Source organism: Ursus americanus, chromosome 2, assembly GCF_024610735.1.
Source record: "Ursus americanus isolate L20-20 chromosome 2, mUrsAme1.1.p, whole genome shotgun sequence".
Lineage (NCBI taxonomy): Eukaryota > Metazoa > Chordata > Mammalia > Carnivora > Ursidae > Ursus > Ursus americanus.
The window spans coordinates 38,450,899-38,471,795 of NC_142128.1; the positions used below are offsets into that span (position 1 = coordinate 38,450,899).

The window sequence follows — 20,897 nt, forward strand, 5'->3', positions numbered from 1 at the left end:
GGGTGGGCCCCTCCGAGGGTGGTGGCCCTGTTCTCAGGAAGAGGGGAGAGGGAGAGGCTTCGATCAGCACAGGCAGGTGGCGTTAGGTCCTCACTGGAGTGGTCTCCTACAGGTGCAGGCTGGGAGAAGGTAGAGAGCCTGGTCCTTGCAGAGTTGGGCTTCTGACAATGGGCCACAGACAAGGAGGTGGGTAGTTCAGACATGCACATCACTCAGCTGCCACTACCCTCATCACATTTAATCCCCACAACACCCCTGTGAGGTAGGTACTATGGCCCCATTTTACAAATGAGGATATCGAGGCTCACACAGGCCCAGGGGCACACGGTTGACAGGAATCCCAACCATGCCCCACCCAGGGTAGTCAGGATTCTCTCACAGTAGCAGGAAGACAGCTCCCCAAGGAACACCCCCCCCACACACACCCACACAAGCACCAGAAAAGCCATCTCTTTGTTCCACAGAGCTCTGGTTCAAGAGCATTTGGGGGGACGCTCCTGGCCCGGTGGTTCTTCCCGATGTTTTGAGAAGAAACAGAAGCTATCACTGCAGGGCACATGTCTCCGTGGTCCACCCGCCCGGGGTGGAGGGGGGTCGTCGGGCTCAGTCTGGAGCAGATCCCGCCGGTGTTCTGGCTGCTGCACCCAGGAAGTGGCAGGTGTGGGGGAGCGTCAGGAACCCACTGCAGATGCACTCTCGCCCAGCAGGTGGGAACAGGTCTTCTAAATCCCGCCCCTTTGCACTGTGGACACCTCAGATGTTACAAATGACATTTAGTTTTTTTCTGTCTAATCTCTCTGGGAAGAGTGTCAGGAGAGCACTGAGGGGTCTCAATCAGATAGACGTTCCCTTTTTCTTTAGTTGAGCCTAAATAAAGTTAAGAATCTCTTTTTAAAATTTAATGCCTTCTATCTTTAATTTTTCTTTTGTTTCCATCTTTAAAGAACGAAGGATGGAAATAAAGACAAGAAAAGAAATGGCCTAGAAATTCAGTGCAAAGAGAGGTGTTCGTATGGACACCACCTGCTGGGGACAAAGACAAACCACTCTGGAGGAAGGAACAGATTTCTGAAGGAGCTGAGAGTGTGGTGGGCAGGGAGCTTAGGGCCAAGACGTCAAGGCCCTGGCCCGAAAGCAGTCACGGCCCCCGCACCTGGCAGTCCCATGCAGTCCACAGCAGTGTGCAGGGGCAGGGCCCCCTCAGCAGGGGACCTGCCGAGTGAGGACAGGAGCCACGGCACAGGTATGAGGACGGTGGTGCGCTCAGAGCTGTCGGCCCCCACCGCAACCCAGAACCAGAGAGATGCCGGGAGGGGAGCTGTGCCAAGCTATCTGCTCACATGAGCCCTCAACTGTGAAAGCTGTCGGCTCCTGGGATGGGGTTCGGTGGGACTGGGGAGGTCAGGACGTGGGCTCAAGCTCCCCAGAGAGAGCAGGACAGACACAAGAGGGGACAGAGAAACGGGCTTCATGGGGCGTGGCATGATTGCTTTGAGGCTAAACTTTCCAAAGGGAAGAATCCGAATTTTTGTTCTGATTTGGACATTCTGCCGGCTTGCGTGGGACTACCCTGGAAAAAGAAACTTAGTGTCCCGTGGTCTCTCCGTTACCTGGGCGAAAGCCATCGGCGGTCCTCATGGCGTCCATCTCCAGCGCCCCCGTGGCTCCTAGTGCAGCGAGAGCCCTCCCTCAGCAAATGTTCCCTGCGGCACGCACGGGCACACTCACAGCCTCAGCAAGCCCGGCTCAGGTCCCTTCCCTCCTCCTCCTCCTCTTCCTCCTTGCTGTGGGTGGATAGGTTTTTCCTCTTCATCTGGGGAACGCTGCTCTCTGGAGGGCTCGCAGAGCGACACTGTAAACACGACTTCCTGGCATGATGGCGGCAAGGCTGTGTGTCTGAGGTGCTGCCTGGGGATAGCACTGAGGTAGATTGGGGAGGGCCCCCCGAGACGCCGTCCACTGAGTTTGTGGGACTCGCGTTGCTGATGGAGGAGTACCCTGAGGTCACGCTGTCCCTGCCTGGCTTTCTCGTGCTGCAGAGCCGAGGCTCAGGCCCTGGCGTAGTAGGCGTCTGGGGGCCTGGTACCCAGACGTGTGGGTCCTGGCGTCCCCTATCCTCCGGGCAGGCCTCCTCATCACTTGATTCCTGGCAGCAGTGCTGTTCGGGGCTCAGATAGACCACGGTGACATCGAGGATGCCGCTGGGGGCCGTCACTGTGGGAGACATGGGGAGAGAGATCTGTCCACTGTCCAAGCACTGGAGTGCCCCCCTGCCCAGTCAAGACCCCCAGTGGCCCAAGGTCCACTCTTGGCCAGGACAGGCGTGGCTCTCACTGGACAGTCCCCTGTACTGCTCTCCTTTGGGTAAGAAATTGAGGGTGGCACTCAACGTGAATCGGGGGACAGTAGGAAGCAACAACAAACTGGTCATCAATAATTTACTTAATCCCCAAGTGGACACAAAAGCAAGCAATTGGAAAATTGACAGAAATTGCTTGAACAGGGCTTCGTGTTTAGCTGCTTGAGAACACAGGGACAGAGCCTCCCACAGGCAGCCCTGGGGGGTGCACAAGGCACAGAGTCCAAAAGGGCAGTGGGCGGCACATCTCAATGTTCTAGAAAGATCTCGTGAATTCCACACAAGGTCTCTTACACTTCCCTGCCCTGGTGAGGCCCTTCCACAGGCCTGGCTGGGGCTGGACACAGGTCTCCTCTCCCTGCCGTGGGCTGGGAGAACCCCCACCCTGGCACCCGGCATCACTCTGGTGTTCTAGGGGCTCTGCTCTCTCACACCTGCCTGGGTGTGGACCTCAGGGGGTGCGCATCTGGATGGCCTTGAGGCCGTGGCGCTCACCGTCACCATCCTTCTCGCCCTCGCTTTCCTGGTCGCCCTCGTAGCCAGAGCAGTAGTCCAGGCTCCAGTCCAGAAAGCTGCCCAGCAGCATCTCCTCCTGGCTGGACAGCTCCGCGGTGGGCGTGGTAACGAAGCTGCCCCTGTCCTCCTGGAGGCTGTTCTCCCTCTTCCTGCAAGGTGGGAGACCAGGCGCCCGGTCACGGGCAGCAGTGTGGGGGGCCCAGCCTGGTCCTCCGCACCTGCCGGACCTGGCCTGGTGTGCTGCGTGCGGGGACGACACAGCCACCCAGCTGCCTGCCCTCAGGAAGCTCAGGGCAAAGCTCCCAGAGGCAGGGCCGGCGGCACAGCGAGGGGCTGCACACCTGGACTGCGCAGGATCAACAGGAGCTCCTCGGGTCTTTAAGATGCGGACGGCAAGTTATGCCAGGTGGCCAAGCCAGGACGCTGAGACAGGGGACATGTGTGGGACAGACTCGGGAGGTGAGGGTGGAGATGGGGGCAGCCAGGGAAGTGCGGAGGGGTAGGGCCAGGAGTGACAGCAACACCGTGGAACAGCGTGGCCCGCGGGTGCCTGTGCTGGGCTCAGCCTGTGCTCAAGACTGTCTTCGCTCAAAGAGACCAGGTTAAAGCGAGAGAGCGGCGCCGGAGAGAGAGGACGGCAGCCGCCAGTGGAGACCGGGCCCAGGAACCAAGGCCTGGATTCAGCCCCAGCTTCGTGTTTTGTGGGACCTGCTGCTTCTCCCTGCTCCCTCTTAGGAGGCCCCTGTGTAAAAGGGGGTAACGGAGCTCTCGGGCAGCCGTGGCAGTCGGAGGGAACCCAGGCCCAGCACGCACCGTTTCAGACACAGGGCTCACTCACCGCTTGGTCCTCCGTCCCGACGGCGACGTGAGGAAGGCGTGGATGTCCCCCGTGCTGAGGAAAGACGTGGGCTCTGGGCTGCCCTGCTTGACTCCCAGAGCTGCACACAGCTGGCCGTAGCTCAGCACCTGAGAGGAGACCAGGGTCAGAGGGGGGACGAGGCACGGAGGGGCCGGCGTCTGGGCTGGGGGTGGGGGTGCAGGCACCTCGTCCTGGCTGATCTCTTCGTAGCGCTTGTCCTCAAATCGCTGCTTCACGGCGGTCAGAGACACTTGCCTGTAGTCCTTGGGGGCATCATCATGGAAGCTGCAAACGGGGACACGTGAGGGACAGCGGAGCCACATGCGGGGGTCTGGGGCAGGTGACATTGGCAACCCCAGCCCAAGGGACTCCATTTTAGCGTCCGCTCGCTGAAGTGAGAGAGAACAATACGCTTTTAAAAACAGCCTAGTGATGGGAGGTCAGGATGGGGAACCTCGAGGCTCCGCGGTGAACGCACAGCCACACAGACGTGCGGATGTTTATGGCAGTGTTATTCACAACAGCCAAAAGGCGGCAACAGCCCCAACGTCCACCAATGCACGAATGAGCAAGTTGTGGTCCATCCATGCAGTGGACTGTGATTCCAGTGGAATCGTTACGCAGGTGACATGCTGGTCACAGAAGTCCACATGAGGCAGGACTCTGTTTCTATTAAGTGTCCAGAAGCAGGAAATCCACAGACATGGAAAGACGGGGGCTGGAGGGGAAGCCTGGGCCTGACAGACGTGGAGTCTGGGGTTTGAGAGTGGTGCCATGTTATGACGGTTGCACAACTCCGAGCACGACTTGTACACTTAAAAAAGAAGTTCGGTTGGTAAATAAATGTTTCCAATTATCTGAAATGAAAATAAAAAACAGTTCTGGGAGGGCAGGGGAACAGCTAGCAACAACTCTTGGTAGCTGGTGTCCAGTAAGGACTGTTCGCACCATCGTGTGAGTGATCAGACACACACGCTGACCCATCAGCTTCACCCCTGCTCCCCGTCCATTGGCTGTGAGTAGGCACAACAGAAAACAGGTTGGCCAAAGCACACGGCAGCCCCAGGACATGCTGACCGGTTCCCCATGGCGGGAGCAGGGTGGGGAGCAGGCCAGAGAAAGGGCCGCTCCCAGGGGTCTGGGGCCCGGCCAGAGAGCTCCGATCTCATCCTGGAAGGTGTACAGAGAAGTGACGCCCTCAGAGGCGGTCACTGCGGTAATTCAGGGGGCGGCTGGGGAATGAGCACGTGCAGGCGGCACAGGCCTCCAGAGCTGGTGGGACGCCGGATGAGGCAGCAGAAACGGCTGGCCCCAGGCCCCTGCTAGGATGACTGTGGCACACCCACCAAGCGCCCCGTGCGATCTATGACGAGGAGGAACGGCCCGGGGAAGAGGGGGTCCGGCCTGGACAAGCCAGCGGTGGGGGAGGAGGTCCTGGGGCTCAAGTCAGAGGCTGGGGTTCACATGTGTTCTGAATCCTGGAAGTCCCCGAGGACAGGCAGAAGGCCGGAATCACCCAGACCCACACGCGGGAAAGAGAGCGCTGGGCGTGAGGAGGAGGGGCAGCTGGGGTCTGGCTCAGGCGCGTGTTGGGAGCGGGCATGAAGTGAGCGGATGGGGAGCGGGGCTGCGGCAGGAAGCAGTCACAGCCGGCCAACTCCTGAGCAACGGGACAGGTGGTCCGACGCCACACCGACCACGGCTCCAGCAGCCGGCTTCGATGTTTCTGTTACTGTCTGCCGCCCGCCGAATGAGCTTTGGGTGGGAGCAGCAGCAGCACGCACATCAAATGTCAAAACTGCGAAACAGGCAACGTGGCCTGACGTTTTTACATGTCGACTCTGAGAACGCAGTGCACTGCGGGGAAGCTGTGTGTGTGGGCTGACAGCCCTCATGTGACAGCGAGCCCCCCCCCCCACGCCCCGGGATGTGACGACGAAGCCTGTGGCAGCTGGGTGGGGGATCAATTCCTTCTAGGAACTCACCACTTTTGATGAAGGCTCAGGACACAGGGTATGAGGTCTTCACAGGAGAACCCAGTCAGGTCCCACAGATGCGTGGTCCAGGGCTGTGCTGGGGAGGAAAGCAGGGGTGCTGCGGCCGTGCTGGGGTCCCCCGCACCCCATGGCCCCACGGTTCTGCTGCACAGTTTCCTGGAGCTCAGGGTTACAAACACCCCATGCTCACTGTCAACAGAGCAGGAAATACTTAAACGCTAGAACCATCTCTTAACCTCACCCCCACAGAACGGCTTTTAGTCCATTCTGGTGTCTCCTCATCCAGGAGTTGGGCAAACTTCTCTTTCTCCCTCCTTCCCCCTTGTATTGGAGAGTCGTCTCCTGTCTCCTGACTCGGGGAATCCCCAGTCCCTGGCTCAGCCCCTGCTGAGCAGCCGGTGGAAGGGCGGCTCCTTACTCTGCCCATGCGTCAGCCTTGCTAGCAGCAGGGCGGCCGCGGCCAGGCAGGCTGGAGAGTAGGCAGCCAGGCTGGTGTGCAGCAGGGACAGCTCACACAGGAAGCTGCACAGGTGCTGGGTTCTCGGCGCCGCAGGGACCAGCGTCAGCAGGACATCCTTGTAATCAACCACAGTGGGGACCTAGATGGGACGGGGAGGTGATGTGGGGTCCTGGCGCACAAGCCCCAGGGTGTTGCAGTGACAGATGCAGCTCCGGTCTCGTGCCCTCTGGGTCCAGGAGGACTTTCCAGAGCAGGGAAGCTCAAGACCGTGGAGGAGCCTATGATTCCTCCTGTCCCCTCCCACGACATCAGCCCTGATGTGAAAGGAAACAGCAAGTGGCCCCTTACCCGAATCTTCCCTTCCAGGGCAGAGATGATCTCTCCCATCATCCGCACCAGGTCCTCATACTTGTACGTGTTGTCTGTGAGCCACACAGCCTCGCGGATCGTCAGGATCTCTTTGCTGATAAACCTAGAATGTCAAGAGGTGTCTAAGCATGGAGTCTGCTCTCCCTGGAGGCAGCGATCACTTCAGGCCCACGGCGGGGGGTCAAAGAGTGGACTGGGCTGCCTGCAGCCCCACAAGGAACAGATGAGCCCATGACCCTGTCCGAAGGGTCTGCAAAGGAAGTGGGACTAGTGCCAGCCGTGGGAGTGGCCAGGCTCCAGGCACGCAGAGGTGTCTGCAAAAGGCACCCACGAATGATGTGACTGGTTGATCCTCTTAACGACCTGAGGATGAAGCCAGCTTCCACGGAGCTCACGTAAGCAAGAGCTTACACCTGGGAGGGAGTTGAGGCAGCAGAAGGAGAGCTGGAGGTTGTCTGAAGGTGTGTGCTCAGCACGGGTCTGGCCACAGGAATCCTGACTGTGTTCTCTACTCTCCAGTGGCCCCAACTAACAGGGAACATGCTGGTCCAGTGGCCTGCCGGCAAGGGAGCAGGACCAAGCCCGTGGCCGCTCTGTCCTGGGGACTCGGTAGCTGCCCCATTTGCTACAGCCTTTTTTTTTTTAATAAAGATTTTATTTATTTGACAGAGAGACAGCCAGCGAGAGAGGGAACACAAGCCGGGGGAGTGGGAGAGGAAGAAGCAGGCTCCCAGTGGAAGAGCCTGATGTGGGGCTCGATCCCATAACGCCGGGATCACGCCCTGAGCCAAAGGCAGACGCTTAACGACTGCGCTACCCAGGCGTCCCTATAGCCTTGAAAGAGAGAGATGGGAGGCGTGGGGAGCACAGGCGCAGAGAGTATGAGGCAGGAGTGCCCAGCGGGGCTGGGTGTTAGAGCTCCCGTGCAGAGGCCGCGGCAGGCGCTGCTCGGAGCAGAGGCAGGGCATCTCTGCGTCTAAGATCTTTATAAAGCATCTCACTGCCAGCCAGGTGGTGGTCTGGTCACTCGGTTTCTGATTACAAGGATGTAATTACGCCGCTCTGGCACGAGGCGGCGGAGCCTATCTGTTCTGTCACCTCTCGTGAGAAGGTCTGAACTGGGGGTCCCACGAGCACGCCTGAGGGGCTGGTTGGCACATGGCAGCCTGCCTGTAGCCCCAAGCCCACACTGGTCTCCTACAGACCACACGTCCCAGTTCCCGTCATGGTCATGTGTCCAGGATCACTCCAAAGGTGGACAGGGTGGCCTCAGGGGTCACTGGGTGTGGCAGAGAGTAAAACAGGAGCTGGGGCTTTCCGTGACCCCGTGACATAGAAAAACCATCCCAACAACATAAGCCTGGACCCCCTGCCCCGGGCTACATGCAAAGGAAGTCCGCGTGTCTGAGCACACCCTGCCGTGCGTGGCGAGCCTGTCCCTCAGCCCCAAGGCTCACAGACAAGGATGGCCAGTCTGCAGAGCACTGCCCGGGGGAAGGGCAGACCACGCGGGGATGTCTGCCTTAGGAAAACAAACACACACCAGATGCTTCCAAGGCAAAATGGGCAGACGAGTATTGACAAAAAACCAGCAGATTTAGGTAAAACGTGAGCTGGTCCTTCCTGACAGGTCCGAGTTGCCAGGGATGCAGGCAGCTGTAGCAGGAAGCACCCTGTGTTTGCGGTGGGACTGGGGTGTTCTGGGAGCTGGTTGGGGGTGTGAGACCCTCTAACTGCAGGTCTCTGATGACATGGGCTAGAGGGCTTGATCGCTGAGAAGTGGTCTTTCCGTGATTTCAGGAGGAAGACTCTGGAGGGCAGGTCACCACGTCACCCTCAAGGGCCAGGGGAGGAGGAGCCCAGCCTGAACCCATCCGAGCAAGGCCATGTTCTGGGGTCCCCGCAGGCCGGGATGAGTGGCTGCCCACATGCCAAGGGTCGGTCCCCATGGAGGGGAGACTACTCTGCTTGCGCTCTCCTTGAAATTCAGACCCGCACCCTATGAGGTGGGACACTGAAGGCTCATTTCACCGGCAAGCCAGCCTGAGCAGCCGGGCAGGCCTAGCTTGCTGAGGGTCGTCCCGCAGACCCCGCCCCGGGGGGCCCCTCACCGCGTGCAGATGACCATGCAGGCAATGCCCAGCAGCTGGAGCCTGAACCGGGGCACTGGCCTCCTCCGCAGGTACCGGTCCACGCACTCCACGGTCAGGTGGAGGCACAGGCTCGTGAAGTCCTTCATGGTGGCGACTTCTACCAGCCAGTCAATCAAGATGTACCTGCAGGGAGAGCACCATCCTGAAAACGAGGGCGAGCGTCCCATTCCCGCCTGGCCCGTCTGTCCTCGGGGAGTGAGCAATCTGCAGCATCGTCCATTTACGCAGGAACCTGTCCCTGCCGCAGGTGCTGGGTCCAAGCGGGCTAGGAAGGCCCCCAGGTTGCTAGGTTCCTAAGACGAAGCTGGGCTCACACATCTGTGTACCTGCCTTCTCCCACTCAGACCGCCAGGTTCCGGAGGAGCCCAGACACACGCAGGAGGCAAGGTGGGGCCACCCTGCAGGGCTGAGGATAGATCACAGGGCCCAGGTCCGGAGAACAGTCACGAGAAGCTGGCAAACCCATATCCTCCCCAAGGAGAGGCTCATCCACAGGGTCATTTATTTCGACCCTCTGCAGCGGAGCAAAGAACCAGAACGGAACTAAAGGAGGATGCCCTGAGCCCGGCACTGGACTTCTCAGGCACCCAGCAGCCCTGACATTGCTGACAGACGTGGGGTCCCTCCTCCAGGGGGCTCAACCTGGGGCCAGGGACACCCTCATGCGGGAGTGCTGGGTGCCCCGGCAAGGATACCCGAGTATGGTCAACGCCTCTCCGAACAAGGAGAGGAGAGACCAGCAGCAAGAGGGAGAAGAAAGGTGAAGCTGCTGGGTTCTGGGCAAGTGTTTCAGGTGCTGGGAGGAAGCATCTGTCACAGGCAGAGGGAAGGAGGGAAAGACGGGCCGAGGTGGTAGAACTGCGGGGGCAGGAATGGGGGTGAGACAGAATGGGGGAGGAAGCCCAGTCTGTGTTTCCTCCCAGAGCTGGAAGACCCCGTGAGCACCGCCAAGTGTTGGAGGTTTAAGCCAGCCGACACTGGGAACAGAAAAGGACGCTCCGCCACCCAGACTCAGCGACCTTAACAACCTGACTTCTAAAACCCAACCAACCGGGGCGCCTGGGGGCTCAGCCGGTTATGCATCTGCCTTCGGCTCAGGGCATGATCCCGGGTCCTGGGATCGAGTCCCGCAGGGAACCTGCTTCTCCCTTCTCCCTCTGCCCCTTACCTTGCTCACGCGCACACACTCTCTCTCTCAAATAAAATCTTAAAAATAAATAAACCCCAAACCAACCAAAGGTACCCTTCAAAATAACTAACTCTTCAGCCAACACAATGTCATGTGTCAAATATACCTCAGTTAAAAAAAAAAGGTGGCTGTTGCTTGGTATAGAGGAAAACAAAAAGAAGCTCAATTTGAAGACTGAAATGATGTTAATATTTCAACAAAATTCTGCTGTTCTTGAAAAGGACAAACTGCCCCCCAAAACAGAACAGCAACGATCCAACAAAAGGGCCGACTGAGAGGGGCACGAGGTGTTCTCAGGATACACCTTCTCACAGGAGAAACAAGTAGGGGAGAAGGAGGTGCAGCCGCCGGCACTGGCCCCGGGCTCCAGAGCACAACGGCTTGCCGACGTGGGCTGTGGGAGTGAGGGACAAGGCAGCCCTGTGCCGTGTGCGTGAGATCAAGCCTCTCCACGAAGGCATGATCCCGTCAAACACAAACGTCTACTGAGCACATTCTGTGAGCTGCGGGAGAACAGCCAGAGCCTGCCCCTTCGAAACCCAAAGCATGTTTTTAACTAACTTTTTTTTTTTTAATTTTATTTATTTATTTGACAGAGATAGAGACAGCCAGCGAGAGAGGGAACACAAGCAGGGGGAGTGGGAGAAGAAGAAGCAGGCTCATAGCGGAGGAGCCTGATGCGGGGCTCGGTCCCATAACGCCGGATCACGCCCTGAGCTGAAGGCAGACGCTCAACCGCTGTGCCACCCAGGCGCCCCTTAACTAACTTTTTAGAGAGAAAGTGGGGATGGGCAGAGGGAGAGAGAGAATCTTAAGCAGCCTCCACGCCCAGCACAGAGCCTGACACGGGGTTCAAGCTCAGCACCTGAGATCACGACCTGAGCTGAAAGCAGGAGTCGGACGCTCCACTGACTGAGCCACCCAGGGGCTCCTCCGAAGCATATTTGAAATCTTGTGGAAGCTGAAGAAATTATTTACGCCTTCCACGTTACTTTCTAGCATATCCTGTGACCGAGTGAAAAACCTCGGGGTGAGTGGGCTGCAGGAAGGGACAGGACATGCGGGGCTGGAGGCCACCCCAGGGGCCACCGCTCCCCCTCCGGGCACACGCAATGGCCGTGGGCCCTCACACGCCACATGGATGCTCACACGCGGAGGCGGAAAGAAGAGGTGGTGTTTTGGCTGCTGAACTGGCGATACAAATCCTGTCATTTTGGGAAGACGCTTAAAATGGTTTAACACATTCTAGGGTTAAAAAGGAAAACTGGAGCACGGACACTCATGGGGGATATTTTCTCTTCAAAGCCCCAGAGAACGGGAGCGTCCCTGGTTTTGGAATACACAGGCGCACGAAGGGGGGTTCCAGTGGGGTTGCTAACCCAGGGTGCCCTGTGCCGGTGGCCCAGGTGGAACGGGACCAACACCCCCCTTTCCCCGGGGGGCCCGCCGGCCACTCTGCCTCTGCCCACCGTCTCACGCAGATGCTTGCCCTAGAGGCCCTCACCTCATCGTGTCGCTGAGGCCCTTCTGCACAGAGAAGACCTGCTGCTTGCTGATGGCGCGGGACGTCTGAAACAGCTGGCGCACCATCCCGCCCGAGGCCTTCGCGTCTAGTCCCAGCTGGCCTCCATGCGCGCAGGCTTTGGCTAAAGACAGCTGCGGGACAGACGTGCACGTGAGTGAGAAGCCGCGGGCTGCTGGGGCAGACGAGTGAGGGGACGCAGTGGCTGCGTCCACCTTCCCCGCCTTCTGGAAACAGCACGGCTGGGGTTTGAACTACTCACTTTGAAATAAATACTACGTCATGTGATAACGAACTTCAAAAGGGACAAAACATGTATAATGGAGTCAGCGTAGCAAAGCGGCCAAAACTGGCTGGAGGGTCAGATGACCTGGCTTTAAAACCTGGGTCCCTGTGAACACCACAAACTGGGGGAACTGCTGCATGCCTCAGTTTCCCTTCTCATGAGCACCTGCCTAGGTAGCTGGGTGTGTGGGCTGACTGAGCCGTGTCCGCCACTTGGCACAGGCCCCCTGGGACCTCTGGGCCCTCCGATGGTAACTAGCAACCATTTCTGGATACTTCCTTCTAGATGTTTCTATGCATTCCTGATCATAGTGCACATATATTTTATCTTCTCTCCGTTCGCTAACAATAACGTGGCTCCTAGGGTTTGAAACACCTGTTCTTCCCTGCAGAGTTTATTACTCTGTGGAGCATCTCTGTGCCGCCATTTCGGTACTGGTACCCGTCTGCTTATGTGGTCAACCCACAGGGGCGGCTGTGCCTAAGTGTTTTCTGAAAGGGCCACGCGGATTTTCATACCAGCTAAGAGAATGCTGTTTTATCACATCTTTGCCAGCAAAAACTGCTATCATGAAAAATGTGTATTTTCAGAATATCAGCGATCCACTCAACACGCGCAGAAAAAAGATCTGCACACATGGCCTTGTTCAGCTGTGTGCCCCATGAACTAGAGGTGAGGGGGGCGCTGCCCTGGGCTTTGACCAGTTGGTTCTATTTCCTCTTTTCTGGGAGCACACGGAGACCCTTTGAATGCTTACTGGCATGTCCCTCTTCTTACGATTAGTTAGAGCTTCCGAGAGAAGTGCGCTGCTGCTGTTCCAGCTGCCGCCAATGCTCAACCTGCCTGGGATAGTTTGTGACACGTGCCTTGTTCTGTGACACGTCAGGCTGGGCCACCTACCACTCAGTGATTTCTTCCCTCACTTTTAGGGCAGATGACTGTCGAACACCCCCCTGGTGGGGCGACAAGAGGGTTTCTACCCGTTCGGCAAAGGGGGACTGTCTTTGCTTTGTCCTAAACAAGGATTTTTTACAGCTGGAGCAGGAGAGCATCTAGAGAACACCACCGGCAAATCCCTCATGTCTTGGCTCTAACCCTGGGTGACCCTGTGAGCGGGTGACATGACGGAGCCCCATCTGCTCCGAGGTGCCCGAGCTACCGGACAGTCACAGGGAGCAACAGGAGTGCGAACAGCAGACGTAGCTCAGCAGCACCCGAGAACGGAGAGGCTGGCCGGCTGGGGGCAGCGGGCTTGGAGGCGCCGGGGGGAAGCGCAGGGATGAAGGAAGCACTTGCAGGCCTCCTCCCTGCGCACCCCACAGCTACACTCCTGTAAGCCCTGGTGTCAGCCCTGGGCCAGTCCTACCGCCTCTGAAAGGAAGCCGGGGCGGGCTCGCCGCCATGGGCCCCACGAGAGGAGCTGGAAGGAGCAAGGCCAGCTCCTGCCTCACCTGTGCTTCCCAGCAGCCTTTGGCTGCGTAGTCCCTGAGTTTCCGGAAGCTGTGGAGGCATCGCCCGGGATCTGACATCTGTCAATGGGAGAGAGTCACCGTGCTTTTATACAGTTGTGTCTCTGGAAAAACTCAGAACCAACCCATCGATTCTTAATTGTTCCTCCCGACACCCCCAGAGGGACCACAGCTCAGACTCCTTCCCAGCCCCTTACCCCCGAATGACGGTGGTTGTTGGGGACAGCTACAGGAGCACTGCTGGCCAGCAGTGCCTGGTGCTCGGGGAGCTGCCCGCAGGCCCCCCGTGTATACAGAACCTTGCCTAAGGGCCCATTTGGAGACTGAATGTTTGGCCGACACGAATCCTCCTGTCCCCAGACCCCGGCCCACTTACGTCTGTCCTCCTGTCACGTTCCCAGAGGAGGTACGAGCTGGCCAGACAGCCCTGATTAGCAGACTCTTCGAACAGGTCCCGGGCCTGCTGCTTCCGCTCTTCATCCTACAACAAACCCCAGGACAGCGGCCTCCTTCACCCCACTCCCCGCAGAACACCAGCCTCTATCGGTGGCCTCCTTCGCCCTGCTCCCTGCAGAAGACCAGCTTCTATGGACCGCCACGGTCTCTCCGCAGACCTCTCAGTAATCATATTCAGGGGTCTCTCTTAATAAAATGAATTAAGTAAATTGGGAGTGGAAACGACTTCTCTTAGGGTACATGCTTCGACGACTGCCGGGAGAGCGAGCTTCTGAGCTCTGCCCCCACAGGCCCCCTCCCTCTCGGATGAGGTTTGTGTTTCGCTCAGCCCGTGGCCCCTAGCTTGGCTGTGGGCCACTGCAGGGTCAGCGCTCCGCACCAGGCCCCCCAGATGGTGATGTGGAGGTTTTGTCAAGGCTGCTCCCTGTCCTCGCTCATGCTCAGCATCCCCCCTGCTGCTGCCCATGTCACCAGGAGCCACCACCGCTCCTTGTCCTCGCTCACGCTCAGCGTCCCCCCCGCTGCTGCCGCTGCACATGTCACCAGGAGCCACCACCGCTCCCTGTCCTCGCTCACGCTCAGCGTCCCCTCCTGTTGCTGCCGCTGCACATGTCACCAGGAGCCACCACCGCTCCCTGTCCTCGCTCACGCTCAGTGTCCCCTCCTGCTGCCGCGGCTGCACATGTCACCAGGAGCCACCACCGCTCCCTGTCCTCGCTCACGCTCAGCGTCCCCTCCTGCTGCTGCCGCTGCACATGTCACCAGGAGCCACCACCGCTCCCTGTCCTCGCTCACACTCAGCGTCCCCCCTGCTGCTGCCGCTGCACATGTCACCAGGAGCCACCACCGCTCCCTGTCCTCGCTCATGCTCAGCGTCCCCCCCTGCTGCTGCCGCTGCACATGTCACCAGGAGCCACCACCGCTCCCTGTCCTCGCTCACACTCAGCGTCCCCCCCTGCTGCTGCCGCTGCACATGTCACCAGGAGCCACCACCGCTCCCTGTCCTCGCTCATGCTCAGCGTCCCCCCCTGCTGCTGCCGCTGCACATGTCACCAGGAGCCACCACCGCTCCCTGAGTTTGCTGCAGGCGGCATGAGCTCGGTAAAGCTCTCTGCAGTGTAGGGAGGTCTGTGGGAAGAGTGGGAGAGGCTGCCCGGAGCCAGGCCATGACACCGGCCCATGGTCTGGCGAGCACTCGGACGCTCCCCCTGGGCTCCACACTGTCTCAGAGGCGGGTCTTGCCCGGGTGTTACACCCCACACGACCCCTCCTGCTGCCTGCTGCTTACTTCCTGGTCCCTGGTGTTTGCAGCTGCCAGAGAGGCGGGCAGCACAGAAACACGGAGGCCCTGTGCTCCATGTCAGTGTGCTCAGGGGGTCTGGGTGGGACAGATGACTCACCTCGAAGAGACTGAGCACTCTCCCCAGGCAGTGCAGTAGGGACGCTCTGTGAGTCTGAAGAGCAAGAGGAGGGGGAGGAGGAGGTGTGATCATCAGTGGGAAGAGAACTTCCGGTGTACCATCCTCCCCGTCCACCTGTTCTTGTGGCCCCTGCCTGGCCCACACCCGACCCCGAGAGCCGTCCCCTGATTCCTGGCTTTGGGGAGCCCAGCCCCTTGTGGGATTCCCTGGGAGCCCCAGCTGTGAGGCTTCCTCTCCTGCTGACTCATCTGCAGATGCCCCCGCGCCCACACTCGCGATGTTCTGCCCCTGCACTGTTTTCAGGCGCCTGGCTTTACATGATCCGGTGTCTCTACTGACCTGATGGGGCTCGGACCGTCCGGCACGCCGGCCCCACATGTGTCCATCGCCAGGACTTGCTCCCTGCAGCTGGCACTCTGCCCTGAGGCTCTCATGGACCACGGCCTTGCAGCAGCTTCCAGACACCGACCACGGAGGACGGATGAAGAGCCAGATGAAAGGCGTGGCACCCACATTCAGTCGCTCAGCAAGACTGAAGAAGCGAGAGGCCTTCAAGCCGTTCACTTCCGCACGGGCTTCATCAGACACAGACACTGCGGACATGGACAGACCATTACCCCAGGTGTCTCTGAGGGACAGGTGCATGGAGTTCTCCGTGGGCTTTCAAAGTCTACAACCTTACGCCTGCCACAGCGCACCACTGCTGGTGTGTAAGGAGAGCAGAGCCCTCCAAGATGGGGGCTCCTCCCTTTCTTCCCCTACCTTGTGAACCACGTGTCCCTGCCGGCAGCCTAGGTTCTGAAGGTCTGGGAAGGTGTCCCCTGTGGAGCGGCACATGCACCCTCCCTCCCGCTGGGAGCTACAGCCTGGACCCTTGCTAGTGGGTACAGTGTTTCCTTTTAGGCCAATGTTCCACATCTGGATGGTGGCGATGGCTGCACCACTCTGTGAAGATACTACAAATTGCTGGCTTCTACACTTTGGATGGGTGACTTGGATGGTGCGTGAATTCTGTCCGGGAACCGCTGTCTGATGGGGGAGTGCACGAGGGGAAGGATTGTTCACCGTCTATCAGTCTCAACAATCCTGCCAACCAGCTGGGAGCAGAGGCTCTCTCAGCAAGATACCAGATCTTTTAGAAGCAGAAACATATCAACTATCCCCAGTCTTTATGCATTTTGGGGGCTGGGACTGGACATCCTGCAGGCTGGTTCTGTGTGCTAGGTAAAGAGGCAGGCACTGGGAGAGGAGAAGGCCACATGGGTCGTTTCAAGGAGCCCCTGTTTCTTGGGGGGTGAAGGAGTTCAGGCACCAGGCCGGCTTTGACCTGCTCGTACGTGTCTCCCACTGAAGCCGCAGCTGTGTTGTTAACACCCTTTGATCGCTGCCCCAGAGTTCCGGGGAGGAAGGAGGGGAGCCAGCACTTACACGTGGCCTGCGGTGTTCACTGGACGGAGGGGGTGCTGCCAGGGGAGGGGGAAGCCTGGCTTGCCTGATTAGCCCTCCCCACCCCCCACTCCCCGCCTGAGTCTCTGCTGATGGAATTAAAGCATTTGTCAAAACAAGGTTTGTTAAAATAATTAAAGGGTATGGACTCCAGTGGGTCCCGTAGCAGGGCCTCTGTGGGCACACGCTGCTGAGGGGAGAGGCCCAGGGCTGGACCTCACAAGAATAAGGGCAGAAGGGCTCCCACTGGGAAGGACTCACGCCTGTTCTACAAGGTCAGCACCGAGGGGGGCGAGGCTAGCCCCAACCCCGTGAGGACTTACGGCCTTCATTGTAGAGGTAGGCTATGCCCAGCTTCACGGCAGCTTCAAAATTTCCCTTTTCGGCAGCCCTAGACCAGTAAAAACACACAGCATCACCTGTGTTGTCCCATGAAGGTTCTGTCAGGCCACAGCACCCAAAGCTAGAATGCTTGTTTCTTAAGTGAGGATTTTTTAGGAAATGCAAGCAGATATCATTCATCCATGACATGCGACAACACGAACGAACCTTAAAGACATGCCAAGCCAAAGAACTCAGCCACAAAAGGCTACGTGTTGTAAGATTCCCCTTACACAAAATGTCCACAGCAGGCAAATCCACAGACAAGTGGGCAGATTTGGGGCTGCCCGGGGCTGGGGGACTGCAGGGAAAATAGGGAGTGGGCACTGATGTCAACCCCTATTGACTCTGGCTTTGCTGTGCGGTAATGAGGATGTTAGTGGTGATGGTTGCACAACTCTGTGAATCTACAAAAAAACACTGAATTGCACACCTTAAATGGATGAATCATACGGTATGTGGCTTAGGTCTTAGGGGGCCTGTCTGGAGCCACCGGCACACGTGGATGGTAGGTCCAGTCACCGGCATGATGGGGCCCCCAGGCCCGGGGCGGGGGGCGGCTCACACCTGCTCTGACCCTCCCTCTGGGTCCCAAACTCAGCAGGAGGATGGGATCAGCCAGGGAGTGAAATGCAACAGGAGTGAAATCACATGCTTTTGACCAATAAATAAATATCTAACTAAATAAATACAAAGAGGGTTGAGTAAAATTTCCACAATTTCCACAAGCAGGTGACCTGCATTTGAGTCACACAGACTGGTCCCAGCCGAAGTGCGACCCTTCGAAGCATGACAGTGACTAATGAGTCCGCCTGGGCTGGTGGCATGGACAGCCAATCACTCTACTTCATGTGACTCCATGAGTGACGCTGACAGCCCTCGATCACTCTCCGGGGGGTGAGGTGTGGACAAGGGCAACCACAAGAGGAAAAGCATGCCCAGGTCAGGCGTACCAGGGAGGCCCAGAGACAGGAGAAAACGGAGCCATTGTCTGGTGCCTATATACCTTTCAAAGAGCCTCAGGTTCCTTGGAGAAGGCCACAGCTCCTGGAAGCTGGCACATGCCCAGACACTGGCATGGTTGTCCACCAGGTACTTCAGGTGGGAGTGCACCTGCACAACAACGGAAGCAGGGGTGGGGGCTGGATTATCAAGGGACCTCCCAGAAGCCTCGATCCCGGAAGCCCTTGAACGCGGGACATAGAAGGATGGAGGGCCTCCTGTCTCCCTCCCCACCCCAGGAAGAAAGGCCCCTGTGTATCAAAGTAATAGCTGATTTGAAAAGAGGGAAGAAACAAGCTTCTTGCAGGCTCTAAAGGTGGGGACAGTGGTGCCAGAAGGGGGGAAAAGCATCCACACTGAGAAAGAGGGGGTGACGCCCCTGTAAGGGTGTGTACCTACAAGGATAGGGAACCTGACTCTTTACAGGAGCAAGTAGAACAGAAGTTTGTTTTGTGCTCCTCTACCTAGGGCCTTGCTAGTGGGAACATGGCTGGAGTCTGGAGGGCAACAGAGGCTCTAGAAAAAGACCAATAAATTTAATACCGCCCTGGTCAGAGGCAGGAAGTGCCCCAGCAGGGAAGCCTGAGCACAGGTGAGCACTTCAAGTGCTAAAGTTCCCATTGCCATTGAAAACTCGGCATGTATGGCTATTATGACCACAACCGAGGCGGCTTTGGGAGTCAGAGAAGCAAGGTCCTATTGGAGTTTTCCCACCAATTTGCTGTATGCCCTTGAGTAAGTCAGTCTGAATGAGGGTGCAGTTGAGTATCTGCAAACTAACTCCCAGGGTCCCTTTCAGGGCTCGATATTACATGGCATTTTGTCCTCAAGAATGTGTTTTTGTTCTATTTAATACTCTTATTTCTCAAGGGGTGAAAATTTCACTGCCACCATAGGTACCTTCTCTGTCAAACATGGGAATGAACGGATTCAAACATACTGCACAATGTTTCAGCTTTGAGGCATTCCTGCGATCGCAACAACCTGAAACATCTAGTAACAACATCATCCTTGGAGCCTCAGCCCTCTTTTGTAGCCAAAATTCTGTTCTGACATTTAAGAACAGAAAGCTCTGATGGGATGACCAACAAGTTAGGCTGAGGCTACTTTCATCTGGCGACTTACAGCTCGGACAGCCAGGATGTCTCCAACAGAAAGCCATTTCAGAATATGAAAGAGCACATCTTCGGGGAGGCTCAAGATGGTTAGGTTTCGGGGTCTCCTCCTTATTCTTCTCTTTGTAGGGTAACAGAAACACTTGGCACACCGACAGTGGATCACTGAGGGAGAACAGCAGAATGATCTCAGTGATGTGTAGGAAAGGAGCTGCACTGATGTGCAAAGTTGTATCTGAGGGCGACTGAACGGTCACTGTGCCTTCCCCACAGAAGGAACCAGCCGCATTTCTAGTCCCAAAGATTAAATAAAGGAGTAGTGGTCCGCGATTCCCGCAGACACCATCATTCATTCAAAGATTCAGTAAGTACTTAGGGCGAATAGCAGGTGATCATGGAACTTGGCTACTGGGGCAAGTGGCCAGCGCGGATGATGGTCCCCTCGGACCCCTGCCCATCTCCGCTCCTACTCACACCAGGACGACACAGCAGGAGCCCCTCACCCCGCTCCCTTGGCTTCCTCCCCGCCGCCCGCCTGCAGGACCCCCTCCGCAGGCCTTCCTGCCCTGCCCCGCTCTGCACCGGGGTCGCCTACCAGCAATTAACGGGCCGCGCGGGGCGACCGAGGCCCACAGAGTACCTGGATGTGACCGCCACACTGTCCTCGTCCCCTCGCTCTAGGCCGGACGCGGTACTCACAGCCCGCGACAGGTGCCGGGCCCCGCGCTGGGCGTTCACGCCAAGCCCACCCGCACCCGCCGCGCCGCCGGGCATTTAAACCGCGCGCCGGGCGGGCACCTCCGGGACGCCCCGCACGCGGGGCCGAAGGGCCCAAGCCGTCCCGCTAGGTGTCCGCCCGCCGCCCGCGCCCCGCACTCACCACCGCCGCTCCCCATCGCCGCCGCCGCCGCCGCAGCCGCCGCCTCGGTCGCCCGCGCCCCCGACCGCCGTCAGCCCCGCGCGCCCCGCGCAGGCGCAAACCCGCCCCGCCTCCCGCCCGAGTTTTCAAATGAGCCCGGCCCTCCCATTGGCCGGCCGGGGGGGGCGCGCGCCGCCGGGCCGCCGTGCCTGGCCCCCCCCGGCCCCGCTCCCCCAGCCCGCTCCGGGCGCTCGCGATTGGCCACGCCAGGACGCGAATTCGAACGCCGGCCGCTGATTGGTGGATTCTGAGCGGCCGCCCCGCCTCCCCGGCCCGGGCGGGCGGTGTCCCCCGGGGAGCGGGCGCCGGCCCGGCCGGCGGGGGCGTCTATGCGTGCGCTAGGGTCCGGGCTGTTCCGGCGGCCCGGGTCCCGGCGAGCGGCGTCCGCGGAGGTCTGTGCGCACCCGCCCCGCCCCTGGCCCTCACCCCGAGGTCGCGCGCCCGGCCTCCCTCCCGCGCGTCAGGCGAGGAGACGGCTGCTCGGGCGGCAGAGCCACTGGGACGTGGACCGTAACGCAGCCCTTTCAGTGACTCGGCCGGCGCCTTCTTCCCGCGAATCGTGGCTCAGGGGTCCCTCGGGCAGGACATCGCCCCTGTCTGTCCCCGCTGTGTCCTCACTGCCCTCGGGAGCCGGCCGCACTGGCTGCCCCCCGCCAGCCGGACCACGGTGTCCGTCAGGGACTGGGCAGTGCCCTCCGGCCCGTCTTTCACGGGAGAAGCGCTGGCCGGAGGAGGACACGGTGGTTTTCCCGGAGACGCTCTGCTCAACCCCGCGCCCCCAGTCAGCCCTAGGCTCCCGTCAGGGTCGGCGGTCGCTGCTGAGCAGCCGGGCACACACACCAGAGCCCACGCTGCCAGTCTGCAGCAGGAGACACAGGAGGACACGGACGGCCACACGGGGTGTGAGAGGCCAGGCCCTGCACTTGGGGTTGAGGAGGGGCCGAGGTGGGGCGCACAGGAAGCAGAGAGGACGGAGCC

The 20,897-nt window shown here is 59.0% G+C and overlaps 1 protein-coding gene across 1 annotated transcript; it reads right to left on the reverse strand.

The window, feature by feature from the left end:
* Positions 1-49: 49 nt before the first annotated feature.
* Positions 50-19,961, reverse strand: CCNF (cyclin F). The gene is made up of 17 exons (XM_045784696.2): positions 19,881-19,961; positions 19,011-19,165; positions 17,890-17,996; positions 16,826-16,893; positions 15,396-15,649; positions 15,036-15,089; positions 13,556-13,660; positions 13,162-13,239; positions 11,407-11,558; positions 8,672-8,836; positions 6,540-6,663; positions 6,150-6,330; positions 5,720-5,807; positions 3,920-4,019; positions 3,714-3,841; positions 2,855-3,024; positions 50-2,214 (listed from the first exon to the last, which is right to left on the reverse strand). The coding sequence occupies exons 1-17, from the start codon at positions 19,894-19,896 to the stop codon at positions 1,733-1,735; spliced, it is 2,427 nt and encodes an 808-aa protein (XP_045640652.1). The 5' UTR covers positions 19,897-19,961; the 3' UTR covers positions 50-1,732.
* Between the last annotated feature and the right edge of the window lie 936 nt (positions 19,962-20,897).